The 16,612-nt window shown below is 45.2% G+C and overlaps 1 protein-coding gene across 1 annotated transcript in view; it reads right to left on the minus strand.

The window, feature by feature from the left end:
- Positions 1-2,592: 2,592 nt before the first annotated feature.
- Plb1 (phospholipase B1) overlaps positions 2,593-16,612 on the minus strand; it is a 93,910-nt gene continuing 79,890 nt past the window's right edge. Inside the window, exons 47-51 of the mRNA XM_027424423.2 lie at positions 15,775-15,850; positions 14,681-14,785; positions 14,207-14,302; positions 7,543-7,617; positions 2,593-6,338 (exon numbers count right to left, since the gene is read on the minus strand). Coding sequence (XP_027280224.2) covers positions 6,171-6,338; positions 7,543-7,617; positions 14,207-14,302; positions 14,681-14,785; positions 15,775-15,850 — 520 coding nt within the window. The 3' untranslated portion in view covers positions 2,593-6,170. The remainder of the gene's footprint in view (positions 6,339-7,542; positions 7,618-14,206; positions 14,303-14,680; positions 14,786-15,774; positions 15,851-16,612) is intronic.

Below are 16,612 nucleotides of genomic sequence, written 5' to 3' on the forward strand. Positions count from 1 at the left end.
CTGGAGTTACAGATGGTTGTGAGCCACCATGCGGGTGCTGTGATTTGAACCCAGGTCCTCTGGAGGAATAGTCAGTGCTCTTAACCACTGAGCCATCCCTCTAGCCCCCTTTTTAAAAGTAAGTTTTGGGTTTTTTTGTTGTCGTTGTTGTTTTGTTTTTTGGCAAGACAGGGTTTCTCTAGTAACCTTGGCTGTCCTGGAACTCGCTCTGTAGACCAGGGTGGCTTTGAACTCAGAGATCCACCTGCCTCTGCCTCCTGAGTCCTGGGATTGAAGGCATGTGCCACCACTACCTGGTTTTTATTACTTAAAAAATTATTTTTTATTTATTTTTGAGACAGTGTTTCACTATTTAGTCTTGGCTGGCCTGAAACTTACTTAGATCAGACTGGACTTTAACTCAGAGATTTGCTTGTCTCTGCCTCCTACATGCTGGATGTGTGACACTATATCTGATATTTTAAAAAATAGAAATCCACAAGTCACCATAATGTCATAGTCTCAGGCTCAGTCACAGCAGCTCAGGTTTACTGCTGTACAATCCACATGAGACACACCAGTCACTGAGTTACCCCTCTTGCTGTCTGAACAGTTAACTGACTTATTTTTCTCTAGTGATGCAATATTTCATTTCTGGAAGTTCTATTTGGTTCTCAGTTCTTTTGTAAATATACTGCCTTACTCTTACATCTTAAACTTTTATCTCTAAAAATACTTAATATTTTATGTGTTATGTGCCTCAGTGTATACATGTATACCACGTGCCTTCAAAGATCAGAAAGGGGCACACAGGAACTAGAATAATAGGTGGCTATGAGCACCCCATGAGGATGCTCAGAACCAAACCTAGGTCCTCTGGAACAAGTGTCTTAACTACTGAGCCACTCCTTAATTAAAAAAAAAATGTTGATATGCTCATGTGTTACTGTGTGATGACATTATTTTTTTTTTTTGCCAAAGGACCACATATAGTATGGTGCTTCTATAAGTTTATAATAGAGTTGAAGGTTTTTATCATGTAGTGTTGTCATAACTGTCCGTGTGTGTGTGTGTGTGTGTGTGTGTGTGTGTGTGTGTGTGACTTTTCCATTGCTATGATAAGGCATTGTGGCCAAGGCTAGTTTTATGTTAACTTGATACAAGCTAGAATAATCAGAGAGAAGGGAGACTCAATTAAGAAAATGCATCCAGAAGATGGGGCAGCAGACAAGCCTGGAGGGCATTTTCTGATGAGGGAGGACCCAGCCCACTGTGGGTGGGGGCACCCCTGGGCTGGTGACCCTGGGCTCTATAAGAAAGCAGGTTGAGCAAGCCATGAGGAGCAAGCGAGTAAGCAGCACCCCTTCATGGCCTCTGTATCAGCTCCTGCCTCCAGGTTCCTGTCCTGTTTGAGTTCCTGTCCTGACTTCCATTAGTAATGGACTGTTATCTGGAAGTGTAAGCTGAAATAAACCCTTTCTTCTCCAAGTTGCTTTGGTCATGGTGTTTCATACAGCAGTAGTAACCCAAGCTAAGAGAGCAACTTAAAGAAGGAAAATGTAGCCAGGTGTTGGTGGCGCATGCCTTTAATCCCAGCACTCGGGAGGCAGAGGCAGAGGCAGGCAGATCTCTGTGAGTTCGAGGCCAGCCTGGTCTCCAGAATGAGTTCCAGGGAGGCCAAGCCAGGGATACACAGAGGAAACCCTGTCTTGAAAAGCCAAAAGAAAAAAAAAAGAATAAGTTAATAAGAAGGAAAATGTATTTGTGCTTATGGTTCCCGAGGAGTAAGAGTCCTTCCTCATTGGGAAGTGTGGTAGCACGACAGGCACGGTGGCTGGAGCAATGGCTGAGAGCTCACATCTTTTGTTTATTTTAAATTTTTATTTATTTAATTGTTTTATATTCCAAGCCCAGTTCCCTCTTCCCTCCTGTCCTCACAGAGAGCTCACATCTTAAAGTGTGAGCAGGAAGCAGAGAGAGTGAACTGGGACTGGTTTGAGGCTTTGAAACCTCGATACTTCTGCTTGGTAACATACTTCCTCCAGCAAGGCCAGATCTCCTAACCCTTCCAAACAGCACCGTCAAACACCAGAGCCTATGGAGGACACTCACGTCATCACAGTGTGTGTACATAGGAATGTGGCTGCACATGTATGTATGCATGTGCATGTGGAGGCACAGGCCAACTTTGGGTGTCTTCCTCAACTGCTCTCTAGTTTTGAGACAGGCTCTCTCATTGAACCTAGCATTCATCAATTCTGATAGGCTAACAGGCCCTTGTGTCTCTGCCCACTTCCTCCCAGCACTGGGGTTATAGAAGCTCACAACCATACCCAGCTTTCTTTGTGGGTGCTTGAGGATCCAGACTCAGGTCCACATGCGTACACAGCAGTCACTTACCAGCTGATCATCTCTCCAGCCCCCAGGCCTGATGCAACTCATTACTCACATGTTCTTAGTGCTATTGGTGCAAACACACATGATTCTAACAATGGTGTACACAAGTATAGCATGTACAACACTCAGAAATAAACATATGATGGTACTAGTTATACACTATACTATTTATTATTATAGAGTGTATTCTTTATATTTATAAACAAAACAGTTGTTATAAAACAGTATGCCATGATACACAATGAAGAACCTCATACATTGTGGCTCCCCAACTCCCCACATCTCTCTCTGCCTCTCTTTGAGAAAACATCTCATTATATAGGGTTGCCCAAGCTGGCATGGAACTTGGGCCCTCCTACCTCAGCCTCCCCAGGGTTGGGACCGGAGTTGTACACCACTATGGCCAGCTCTGTTGCATTTCTTGGTTGGCCCATACTGTTTAGGCTTGTGTAAGCACACTCCATGATCTCATGGTGGCACAATCATCTGACTACAGAAATCTCAGAACCTGGCTGTCATTAGGTAACAAAGCTGTGATCCCTCTTTAGTGCTGCATCAGGTAAAATGCCATGGGTCTAATTGTGACATCTGATTCTCACTCTCTGGGATTGTTTGGTTTTGCTTATGAAAAGACTGGCTACAAATCTTAACTTTGAAGTTAATTTTGGGTGGGTGGGGTTTCTTTTTCTTGTTTTTTCAAAACAGGGTTTCTCTCCATGTTGCCTTTCTGCTCTGTAGACCAGGCTGGCCTTGAACTCAGAGATCCACCTGCTTCTGCCTCTGCCTACCAAGTGCTGGGATTAAAGGTGTGTGCCACCACTGCCTGGCTTGAAGTTAATTCTTAAAATCACAGATTATTAACTAGGTGAGCTCTTCTGCATTTCCTGGTTGCCCTATACTGTTTAGGGGAATGATAGAACTGTCACTATGCTAGTCATGTCCTATGTTTCTAAGTTTTTATTTGATTTTATAGACGATTCATTTGCAGCTGGGTTCAACTCATGGCTGGACTTGGTGGTCATTTTCTATTTGGAGGTTATTATTCTACCATGGAATAATCTTCCATTGTGTGTAATGAAAACATAACTGAATCAAGTCCCTCTTCTCTGAATCTTGGTTTTATTCTCTGTACAAAGAAGGTGATGACCAGAAGGGGTAGGGTGCCTGTCTGGCCTGATCCAAGTGCTACAAGGATGTCAATTTTCTTTTGTCCTCTTTCTTACTCTCCCATGAGAGTAAGACTCTCTTCAGGTCTCATGTAGTCCAGGCTTGTTTTGAAATCACTATGTAGCCAAGGATGGCCTTGGACTTCTGAGTCCCCTGCCTGTACTTCTTAGTGCCATCACTTCTGGCTTATCTGGTGCAGGAGATTCAACCTAGGACTTCATTTGCTCCAGTAAGCACGCTGTCACCTGAACGACTGCCCCAGCCCTCAACCTTCTTGAGAACACTTTGCTTTGAATGAATCTTTTTCACTATTACTCACAGTTCCCAGTGAGAGGCATCCTGATACTGCCACAAATCATAACCACAAGTCACTGCTAGCCCTTTGCCTTTTCCACGTTGGTCCTCGGAGTGGCTGACTCATCATTTATCCTGGTTGCCCGGACATCACCTCTGATAAAGACCAGGCACATCCCTTTCTCTACCTATGCAGAATTACCAGTCTTAATGGTTCAATTATTCCCCTTAGGCCTCTAACAAGATCATCACTCCATCTTTCAGAGCTCAATTAATGTTCCAAAAGCCTTGCTGAAGTATTCTGACTAGGTTTAATCCACTTTAATCTTTCCTTTATGAATTTAAAAGCTTCTATGGGGCTTACAACAAAGGATAATATCCCTGGAAATTATTGGCTTTGTTCATGGTGTGGCTTTGGGTGTAGTCCTAGATTGTTTACCTAAAAGAACATGGCACACCTTCAATGACACAGATCCTGAGTCCCTCATCCAAAATGTGTGATATCTGAGTGTTTTGGATTCTGTATTTTTTGAGTGTTTGTATGTATGTAGTTGATACCTTAAGGATACAACTGAAGTATAAAGATGAGACCCACTTTTGTTTCAGACAAACCAATTACAAGTAGTATGCAGGTAACTCCACACAGTGTTTCAACGCACCTGACATATAGGGCCAGGCATGGAATTTTCCACTTGTACTGCCATGTTGGTGTTTAGTGTGTTAGGTTTTTGAGTCAGGTGTTCTCTGGGGTTGGGGTGGAAAGAGGAATGGGGACTGGGAGAAAAGGAAGGCACATGGTTCGGAACTCATAGATTTAATAGGTTGTTGTGAGATCATCTCAAATGAGAAGCACCTAGGGATGTGTTGATACAGCTCAGGGAATGAACAGGGTGCAATACACTATTAATAGTGTCAGAAACGGAAGCCCAGGAGAACACAGACACTGAGCATGGCCCCTCTTGTTTATCTTCCCAAAAAGAGATGTTGAACTCCCAGGAGAGAAATTCAGTCAGTCTCCATCCCTTGAGAGTATTGCCCAGTACCAAGGGCTCATCCTCAGGGTTTTGCCTCAGCCTTTTATAAAAATGACATGTTTTCATTTGTGCAGTGTTTTGGGATAACAAGTACCTTTGTATAATCTGCTTTTCAAAAGTGCTGTGAGGCAAGAAAAATGAGTGCTTGCATTCCAGTTTTATTGATATCAAATCTGAGAAGTTAAGCATGAGAACAGAATTTGAATAGATGGGGTTCTAACTTGTGCCATCATCCCATGCTTTGGAATTATAGAGATGCTTAACATGAAGATGATCATGCAGGTTTTCTGGATTCTTTGAGGTGAAATTAACACAGCATACAATAATTTTTTAAAAGAACTCATTGGCATTTAGTGCATTTGCAGTGATGATCACCACTGCCATTTTTCAAACCCTGGGGGTTTTGTACAGATAAAAGGGAGAATGTATATGAGGTTTGCAGCTCTGGCCTTGCCCCGAACCAATGGTCTGTGTTTTCAGATTTAATCCAGATTATCTCAGACATCAGTTAATGTAGAACTAGAAATTACCTACCTAAAATTAGCACCATTTGAAAATCAGGTTAAAGGGACATGGCATAATTCACATCCCTATCTCATTTTCTTCCAAAATGGCATACTCTCTTCCAGGGAAACTCCCTGAGCAACCAGACACATCTACCAGTGATCAACTACATTATCAAAGAGCCTCCTCTTTGTTGGAAGATGTATGTCTTACCAGCCAGGCTGTGACATGCCTAGCTCAGAAGCCATCACAAGACTCCCATTGGACACAAGGCATGACAGGTGCTGAGTGCAATAGAACAATGATCAGTCAGCCCCAGATTCCAGCTACCATCAGGTAATCAGTGCTTTCATTTCTTTTGAAATTATGGGTTTGGTGAGTGACAAGATATGCTTGTCATAGGGCTGTAATGGAGCTGGACAGGGCCAGTTTGGACTCTGGTCTTATACCTCCACCCCCAACCCTACCTGGTATAGGGTTAAAGACACTCTGGCTCCCATACCTGTATATGCATCAGATAGAGGGTGAGGGCAAGGACCAGGCTAAGCTAAGAATAAAAGCAGTCTTTCATTAAGAGCTCTGACCCTCTATAAACCTGGGAGCAGCCAAGTTCCCAAGAAGTCGTGACAGTCCCTTTGGCTTCTGAGGGCACCAGGTACAGAAGCAAGGTTGGCCACAGTGTCCAGGGCTGCTGCAGTTGAAGGCCAGATGAGGAGTGTAGCTGGGAATTTGGGTGAAGATCCATTCAGTGTCCTAGAAACTGGCAGCATTTGGACTTGCAGAAAGAACCTCCTTTTAGGAGCGTCTCAGGGCTCTCCACAGCATCACCCCAAGGATGCCAACTACCAAGCCACCTATTGCCGCCACTGGCACTGCCCAGTACAGCACCTTGGAGGATGATACTTCAGTCGCCTGGTCTGGGAAGAGCTGAGTATTCCGAAGGGTATAGAGGAGAGGGCTTTCCTGGGGAAGGAGGCAGGAGGATCAGGGGTTAAAGGGCTCTATCCATCCATCCATCTGCCCAAATCCCATCTCTAAAAGAGAGTGATGACCTCACCGTTGCATGTCCTTATTGTAAATCTCCTTCCTTCACACTGTACCTGAACCTTCCCTGTGAGGATGGGTCTGTCAAGTGGACAACACCCAGTTATAACCTCTCTTTGGTTTCTCATCAAATGTAATTTTGAAAGATGGGGAGTTGGTAAGCTACTGTTAGAAGAGTCTTGGGGTACTGGCTGCTCTGCTGCCTCTGGGTCCTTCTGATAGTTTCCCATTCCAGGAGTGCCCAGGGCTCAGGAAAAGTCAGGGCAAGAGGAGCCCTGGTCTTGTAGTGGATTCAAGTACCCGAGGAAGAAGTGAACGGGAGGACAGGCATCTGCCTCTGTGGGTCTACTGCTCTCTTAGTAAACAAACCTCAGGCACTGTTGTATGGCCCCAGGTTGGGCGGGCGCTCTGATGAGCAACTGAGGACTGAGGATATATGGCCTCTCATTGTCCAGGAGGACGATGTGAAGAAACAGTTGCATTAAAAAGGAGTGAGAGCACCACACAGGGGAATGTTTGGAGGCAGGAGCAGTAGAGTAAGACAAGGTGGAGAGTAGCCCAGGGGATAACAGACCAATGGATGGGGTCAGAAGGAGGTGGACCTTTTCACAGGCAAAGTCAGTAGCAAACAAGTAAAAACACACATGCCCACTAGTGGGACTCCTCTGGGAAGTGGGTCCATTTGCCTGGGGCGTGAAGTGTATAATAGTGGGAAGCAGGTCTCCCCTCTGGGCAGTGGTGACCAGATAAGGAGTCCAACATCCTTGATAAGAATGGAGTTACTTTCCAGGACAGCCATTCAGTGTCCAGAAACAAGAGAAGGATGCTGGAGAGTTGAAGGGACAGGTGGGAACAGACAGTGTCTTCATTGTCACCTCCCATTCCCCAGCTCCTAGCGTCAGGCTGGGCACTACAAGATCCACAAATCCTTCTGAAGGTAAAGTAGTTTAAGGCATCTAGCCAGCACTGACTAGCATTACTCCTCTCTGCTAATGGGGTTGTTGGCTCCTGCTTCCTCTATTTTGTGGCAGCCAGAAGGCAAAGTTGTGATGCCATGAGTGACAGTATGTCTAAGTCCTGCCCCCACACATTCAGTCTACTTGGGACAGGCAGGTTCACTCACAGGTGAAGGACACTTGAGTTTGGTTCGGCTGTATGTGAAGTTATTGGAGGTCGTCTTACGGCCCACTGGTTCCAGCTGGAAAGAGAAAAAGCATACCTTGATTGTGTAGAAAGTTGGGATCTGGCTTTCATGGGTACTCTTTTGGAAGGGTGGATTCAAAGCAGCAACTTAGTAAAATCTGCTGCCCAGCACAGCAGCTCCGGCCCTAGCTGGCTCACAGGGAGAACAAGTCTGAGTGAACGAGGCAGGACCCCTGAGTTGATGCCTCAAGACTTACCCAGAAGGACACCAGGGCTCCAGGAAAGAGTGATGAGGCCATAGTGAATCTCTCAAAGATCTGGGACCAGAATGCCCACTGCCTCTCCACCCGTGGGTGGCAGTGATTGCAGACACTGTATCTTCAATTTTATGAAATAGTGATCATATTTACCAACTTGTCCAAGTGTGTGCATGGCTAGTCAGTTTCAGGAGAACTTTGAAAGCATATTGGTTACCATGACATCCTTACTACACTTGGCTTGCCAGCCTTAAACTGGAATCTCACTGGAGCTGCTTTATGGGTTGTCACACAGATGAAAACATTTACTTGAAATATCCCAGGGAGCAGCTGTGCTTCGGTGGGGTGCTGTTAAATGCTTCCATATCAGACTCTGGAAGAAGTAGCAGGAATATAATATACCCCCAACCCAGGCAAATGTGGGTAGTAGTCTGTTCTGGACTTGTGTCCTAAGGGGAGGAAAAGATCAGTACTTTGAACTGGTCTTGCCTTCATCCACTGTGTAATTTGCTTCAAGTCTGTTCTTGGCCATCAAGCCCTGACCATGCAGGAAGTAAATACTCTGTCCACGCCGGTGACAGACCTGGGCCCTGATCTCACTGTCTGCTGTCTGAATGCCTTCCACACCCATTTCTTAGGAACTCAGAGGATAGGGAATGGCTCTGGGCTTGGGAGAGATGCCACAAACCACAAGCACATGTCTGAACCCCGGCTCAGCCAACAATAACCATGCAGGGCCGACCAGTTGCCTTCTCCAAGGCAGCAGGGTGGCTGGTACTAACTGGTGGAATTTTTAGGACATTTATTTTAGGGCTTCCAGAGAAATGATGACATGGAAATGTGTATGAACTGGCATGGGCTATGGATGTAGATCTATTTCTACTTTCTTAGAGCCAAGGAAACACAATTGTGCTCTAGCAAACAGAAATGCTAGGGATAGAATGAAGGCTAAAGGTCTGGTTGGCTGATTCCCAGGACTGTTCTGAAAGCTTGCTGGCATAGAGGACAGCTGTGACCCTGTGGGTTTAATAAGCCTCTATTTCCTCTTCCTGTTGATTCTCACCAGAGTGCATCTACTCCATCCTCAACCCTCCGTCACCACCTGGGCTGTTGTTCTTTATAACTTTTTTTGCAGTCAATTTTATTATATTCATGCCAAGTCCCTCCTTAACGTGTCCCTTGATAACTGGCTCTATGATCCCAACTACTTACTCCTACCCTAGGGCATTTCTCAGTTAATTCTGTGGTTCTAAATACTACGTTGATGTATCAATGTCACTTTTCTGTTGTGGTTGTCAAATCTCACCTGGACTTTCCCATTTGAGCTCTAGCCTGTAGCAGGCCCTGATGCCTCTGTGTGGTTATATAGGAAACAGCTCCCACTTCCCATGTCCGAAACAGAACACAATTTCTAAGTAGATGTCTCTTTTGCTATTTGACCATTTGCTCAGTGCTCTAGACCCCAAACTTCCCTCAGCCAGTTTTAAATACACCCTAAGATGATCATGGCTGTCACCCTGGGCCCAGCCACATTCCTCTCATGCTAAATTTCCACTTGTATCTTTGATCCCAGCCCATGTCTGCACAGTGACTGGAGGGCAAACAGGAACACGTCAGCCCCTTGTTTAAAACAGCTGAGGATGTGGCTGCCCTTGCCTGTCTTTCTGACCCTGGTTCCTGACCTCTGGAGCATCACACTGGCTTGTGTATTCGTCAGAAGCTTCAAGCCCATTCCTGACTCCATGCCACATGGGTCCTGTTTCTTCTCCCTGGAACACCATGGCCCAGACCTCTGCCTGCCTGGGCAACCTCTTGACATTCAATTCACATGTCATTAGTGCGCCCTCACCACTATCCTACGTCTCTATCTCCCTGCTTTATTTCTTGTAAAGCTCAATGTAGTCAGTTTTATATGACCTGTCTAATTTGATTCTCATCTGTCTTTTCCTGGCCACACTATTCACAGTCCATGAGAGCCAGGGGTATTCTTTACTCTGTTACATTTTTGGCAACTGGAACAATACCTACCACATAATAGTGCTGGATAGTTGGTTGGTGAATGGACATAGAAATGGAAATCTGAGGGACTTGAATGGAAATACTAACAAGGGAAAAAGCCTTGGTGCAGCTCCAGGAAGTGGAGTTGTTTTTCTAGAAACCACCTTTCCTAACACAGGCACTGTGAGGTACCAATCTCTGGACTTGGTAAGGTGCAATGTTACTGGCAGCCACTGGCCTGGCCTGGGGAGGTAAAAAGAGGTCCCAGGGGTATCTTTTCCTTGAGTGTTTAGAGTAGGCAAGGAAGTGAGAAAGAAAACCCAAGGTAAAACTATAAAGTAGAGGCAGGGGCTCCCTAGCCAGAGAAAGGGATTGGGGCCAAGTCCCCCAATGCCTTGTGTGCTATGCCAAAGGGGTCTAACCTGTTTCCTTCTTTTCTGTCATAGTGGCATGTGACTTTAATCCTAGAAGTCAGGCAGATGTCAGTTATAGATCAGCTTGATTTATATGGCTGGTCAGGGATATATAGTGAGACCCTATCCCAAAATGAGGGAAGAAAGAAAAAAAATATCATGTCTAAGGCCTACTCCAGACAAATTATTTATCAAATATATATCTATGTATATGTATGTGCACAGGAGGGCAGTTGCCCTTGAGGACCAGAAGGGCATCAAATCCTCTACAGTCTATAGGCAATTGTAAACTCCCTGTGCTGGGTAGGTTTTTGTCAACTTGACACATGAGATACTTATCTGAGAAGAGGGAACCACAACTGAGAAAATACCTCCATAATATTAGACTATAGGTCCATCTATGGCACATTTTCTTAATGAGTGACTGATGTGGGCATTCCCCTGGATGCCATAAGAAAGCAGGCCGAGCAAGCCAGTAAGCAGTGTTCCTCCAAGTTCCTGCCTGAGTTCATGCCCTGGCTTCCTTCATTGATGAACTGTGCTGTGGAACTGTAAGCTGAAATAAACCGTTTTCTCCTCAAGTTCACTTGGGGGACAGTGTTTTATAGCAGCAATAGAAACCTAACTAAGACACTGTCCGACACAGCTGGGTTCTCTCCAAGAGCAATATGCACTTTTATGATAGATGACAAGATGTGTCCAGCCCCATTGCTATATTTTAAAAGGACCATTTCTGGAAGTTAACCAAGAGAGAAACAAATACATTGCAAATCAGCAGCTGATTATTTGGAGAAAGAGAACATGACCCGGACTCAAAGGCTTCTCCTACACCTTCCCCTAATCCTATTCACCTAAAGAGAGGCCATCAGGAAAGACAACACTGACTTAATGCCTTACAGTTCGCAGCTTGCCTTTGAGGTAGATGGGTATGTGTGTGTGTGTGAGCATCTGCTGTTGAAGTTTGCTTACTCTTGGTGTGTGAAAATACTCCAGTTTATGGATGTACAACAGTTTGTTGATGAACACTTGGGTTTGTGTGTAGTGCTGCAATAAAAACTATGTATCTTTTTAGTGGACATTTGTATACTCTTCTCTCCAGGATAAAATTGTTTGGTCTCAGGAAATACATAGGTTCAGCATTGTTAGATACACAAGAGCTTGCTAAAGTGGTTGTAAACCACTTTATATTTAAAAATCACCAGAGGTTGGTCTGGGGAGATGGCTCAGCCATTAAAGGCTCTGGAGGATTCTCATATGCATCAGGGCTAAGCACTGTTGTTCAGGGGCTGTGAGTCCAGAGATGGATGCTAAGTAGGAGGAGATGCAAGGACTATCGACATAGGGTTTGTAGATAAGGGGTATTGTGTAGCAGTGGTGGAAGAGATCTCTAGAGGAAGGAGGAGAGGCAAGAGATGTCATGACTTAAAGTACGTTTGGTGCCCTGGGAACATCAGCCAAAGTGCAGACACTATGTCATAGGACTCTTAATTATGAGACATGAATTCACCAGCTATATATGTGCTTATCAGGCTTGGGAGCAGGAGGGAGGAAGGTTGGTGTTATGGCTGGGCCACCAGGGGAAGACATGGACTCTTGTTTCTGTTGTGCCCCTAACCGGCTGTGTGAGGCTAAGCAAACTGGCTCATGTCTGTAGATCTTAGTTACAGAGTGTTCTGGCTGGATGACCTCTCAGACCTGTTCCAGCTCTAACAGCCAATTTATCAGCTGTGACTCTAAGGGTGATATTCCAGTAAGACGACTGGAGAGTTGGCAGGATGCTAGAGCCATGTGTCTGAGATGGTTTGGGATGAAAACATGGGACTCTGTAATTATTCCTCCAAATTATACAGGACGAGGGACTCTGGGGTAGTTTTAGTCTAGCTTTTTTTTTTTTTTTTAATTTTGGGGTATAAGACTATCTTGAATCACCAGTGCTTTTAAACCTTTCCTCTTGCCTTCATGGAACAAAAAGGTGTGAACCATGCTGTGAATCCTCACAGTAGAGACCAATGGATTTGATTGTGTGTGAGCATCAGTCTGACTATTGAGCCTCAGGAGGTCCCCCATCCCCCAAGAATCCCAGATGTAAGCAATGTGGCTTGATGGAAAAGCTGGGAAGGGAACTTTGCTTTCCCCTCAGATCTTTAGGGGAACATAGACAGGAAATAGATTCCATAGCAACCTAGTGAGACATTGTTTTTAAAATAAAAGATGAGTCCTGGGGATATAGCTCAGTAGCAGATAGTGTGTGTGTGTGTGTGTGTGTGTGTGTGTGTGTGTGTGTGTGTGTGTGTGATGCCCTCAGTTCAATACCCAGTAAGAAAACAATGAAACACATACACCCACATCCACATTCCCAAAGCCAGATACAGCTATAATTCTGGCATTTGGGAGGCAGACTTGAGAGCATCAGGCCAGCCTGGGCTACAAGAACAAAGAAAAGATAAATTAAGAAGGCAGGTGGAGGGAAACTTCAAAGATATTTTTGATGGCAATTTAGAATCTTGTGCTGAAAAAGAGTATGATGGGAAGTTCTGGAACTGGGCAGACAGATGATGTCAGTGGGAGGAAAACCCCAAGACAACAGGAGAGGAAGAAAGCTGAGTCTGCAGTTAATTAGGCTTACATGCTGCTTTGGTTGCTGGAGAGGAGGAGGTGATGCAGCTAAGAAGAAATCACTATTGTGAGCCAGCTGAGGAAGGTACTAGGCAACGTGGAGTTGCTGACAGGGGTGAGAATATTTTCCCAGGGGTGGGAATATTTTCCCAGAAGTGGTTGGCACAGTTACGCTAGGCTTGAAACTGCCATAAAGAGCATGGTTCAGTCACCATGGGAAACATGCAGGCCAGGTGGGTTTTGAGGTATAGTGGAGCCTAGATTAAAGGCCAAGAAAGCACCTCATTTTCTCTGAGCCAGATCATGAAGGCATCAGAGGTGATGGGTGACACACAAGGACACCTGTGGGCCCAGGACGGCATGTTCATTTCATAAGGTTCTCTCCTTGTTCAGTGGAAAGGACTAAGTCTCCACCTGGGAGAGCAGATTGTGTGTACGTTGCCCTTTCAGTATCTATAGAAATACTTGTTGGGGATGTTGAAGACTGGGTACTGAATGGTAATGGGGCTGACATTTGTCTAAACTGATTATTGTGCTGACTCTATCGTTTTCCAGATGTGGATACAGGAGAACAGAGAGATCATTTGCTCAAGGATGTGCATGGTTCTCTCATCCAGTCTCAATCTGATTGCAAAGCTATTCTCTTAGCAATGCCTAAGAACTGTTGTAAGTGTACTAATGTGTGTATACATATACACACACATACACTCTTTAAAAAGGTGTATGCATTTAAGTAGAGCTACTTACTGGAAAGCCTAATGACCTGAGTTTGAGGCCTGGAAACCACATGGTAGAAGAAGAGAGCTGACTTCTACAAGTTGCTTTGACCTCCACATATACACTGTTGTATATGAATACACACAATAAATAAAACATTTTTTTCTCCAGTGAGATAGCTCAGCAAAAAAAAAAAAAAAAAAAAAAAAAAAAAAAGACTTGCCCTCCAAGTCTGATGACCTGAATTTGATCTCTGGAACCTGCAGTGGAAGGAGAGAACTAACACCCAAATTTGTCCTCGGATCTCCACATATTTCCACACCTAAATATATTAGGGACTGATCAGAGGGCAGAAGAGTAAGAACTTGCTACTAACTCATGCTAAAACATGAATAACTGAATTCAAATTCCCAGAATCCAAGTAAAAACCAGGCATGGTTGTGGGTGCCTCTAACACCAGCACTGTGGGTGATAGGCAGAGAATGACAGAGCAGGATATCCAACATTCTACCTGTGCACCTGCTTACATAAACACTTCAAAAACACACCAGGAGCAATAGTTAGGGAAAACCAAACCATATCAGTAGTTTGCCCTTTTGTAGGAAGGAGCCAATAGCCTTAGGTTGCTCCCTCAGCTGCATACCATGTTGTTCCAGAGAGCAATGGCCATCTCAGCATGTCCACGTTCTGAGAAGTGGAGACAGTCTTCAGAGAAGAAGGTGAGGTCCATGTCCCCTTGCTGTGACCGGAGAAAAGGAGGTTACCATCTGAACCTGCCTGCCTGCTTCCCCACCCAACAGGTGACACAGCATTCCCCTTCCACCTGCTTCAGACACGGATGGAAAGCCTCCTGGATTTTGTTTTTGGCAAACATGAATTATAGCTTTCCTAGTTCATCCCTGTCCTGGAAATGAAGATGTAATGATTTTCCATTCTGGGGCGGGAAGTGGGGGTGTGCTTGGTCACTGTGCACTTGATCGTTTCTAAGAATGTCTAAGTTCCAATCATACCCACACACAGCTGAAAAACAATTCCTCTCTAGGAGTCTTCCTAGAGCAAGACAATAAAAAAAACGAGGGCTGCATTCAAAAGCTTCCTAGAAACAGCTGCAGCTTACCTCATTCAGTGGGATGAGAGTTTGCCGGAAGAAAGGCTGTACGACGACTGCAAAGTCCTCACGCTGCATGTACTGGTGCCCATAGGAGAGCCTGGAGATGCCACTCTGTGAATAAAGAGGTAAGGCTTTGGATGCCATGGGTTTGTTGTGACAGGAGTGGACCCACCCTAGGCAATAGGAACTTAAAGGGACTATCTGGCCCACACATGGATTCATCCTGGTTGTAGTGACCATCTGCATCTTAGGATCAGGGTCAAGGGACCCTGGCTAGAAAAGGTCTCCATTAACAGGCTCTGTTAGTTTTACCCCAAGAGGCTACATCTGAGCTGCTGATGACATTGCATTGGACATGGGTCTGGCTGCCCCCACTGCATGGGGAGTATCTCGTCAGCTCTCCAAAAATGCCTAAGAATTTAGGATGACAGGGGTAGAGAGCCCATGGGTTTTGGACTGAAGTACGAAAACATGGAATATTAAGAGGATTGAATTAGCTGCATATATAATAAGGACTTCACAGTTCATCTGGTAAATGGAGGTAAAAGGGGAAGACATGAGAAGCATAGATATAGCTCAAAGGCCCACCCCGTGCAGACCTAATTTGATCTGGAGAGGCTGCAGAGGTGAAGAGGGAGTCATGGGGACTTTGGAGAGGAATATTACTTGCCTCATGAAGAGGGATTAGTTTGCAACAAGGCTTTGGGTAGGCTGATCCCAAACAGGTAGCACAGGGGTATAGCAGTGTTAGGGAAGTAGATGTCAGTGGGGCTAAGTTTTCTGCTTGTGGGGAGGGGGAGTAGAAGGAAGTGGGAGCCAGGTACACTAACTGTTCCCCTCATAAAGGTCATAGATAAGGAAAGTGGCCTATGCTGCTACTATGGGTTTCTTCCATCTGTCTCTTTGGAATCTCCACTCCATCTTTCCCTGACCTTGGCATCCAGATTTCCTGGATAAATACTTTGAGATCTAGGACCTGCATTTCAGGGAGTCACTGGCTCTCTGCCGACCCCTAGTTAATAAACAAGTGCTGAGTCCCCTTCAGAGAGCACAGCCTGGGCTCCCATCCCAGACAGGAGGAAGAGAGCGTTAAGACTCACCTGGAGGTTCCAGTTCACTTTCTTTAGCTCCTGCATCACCATGGGACTTTGAGTGTGTTTAAAGCAACTGCAGTTCCTATGACATAAAGCATCTTGCATTGAGGATTCCTTGGGGTGGCCCAGGAGTTTCTACCCAATGGATGTGGGGTGGGGCTGGGGCTTGACACACAAGTATCCCTACAACACTTAGGCCTCAGTCACAGAACCCTAATTCAGGAATGAGGTGAAAAAGGTGTGCCACAGTTGGGACTGTCAATATTCCCTAAAATCTCAAGTGCAGAATGAAGGCTTGGTCCCAGTTTTTGGTACTGTTGGATGGTGGTAGAACCGTTAAGATGTGGAGCCTACTTGAAGGGAGAAGTCACAGCAGTCATGTCCTTTGCTCTCCCACCCACTTTGCCTTCTAGCCTCCACGAGCAGTCATGCTCCCTCATATATTCCCACAAGAACGTGTCTAGCCACAGAGCCAAGAAACCATGGACTGAAAACTCTGAAGCCAAGAACCAAGAAAACACTATTCTCATAGATTGAAGTATTTTGAGGTATTTGGATCAACACAAGGTACTTGTTTACAGTTGGAAGGGTTGGCAGCTAAGGCCAGGTCTCTTCTAGTATAGGCTCTCCATTCTCTAAGCTGACTGTTTCTCAATTGTCAGAGAAGGCCTGGGTGGAGAAGGGATAGAGTTTTGGGAAGGATGGCTCTGGCCTCATCTCCACAGTTATGAGACTCATCAGGTCTAGTATGTGAAGGCTATTGGAAGGCCTGAAACACCTTTGACAAAGTGGGATGCAATATCAGGACCTAAGGCATGAGAGGGACTTTTCTTAGTAATCACAG

The sequence above is a fragment of the Cricetulus griseus genome, chromosome 7 (genome assembly GCF_003668045.3).
Source record: "Cricetulus griseus strain 17A/GY chromosome 7, alternate assembly CriGri-PICRH-1.0, whole genome shotgun sequence".
Classification (NCBI taxonomy): Eukaryota; Metazoa; Chordata; class Mammalia; order Rodentia; family Cricetidae; genus Cricetulus; species Cricetulus griseus.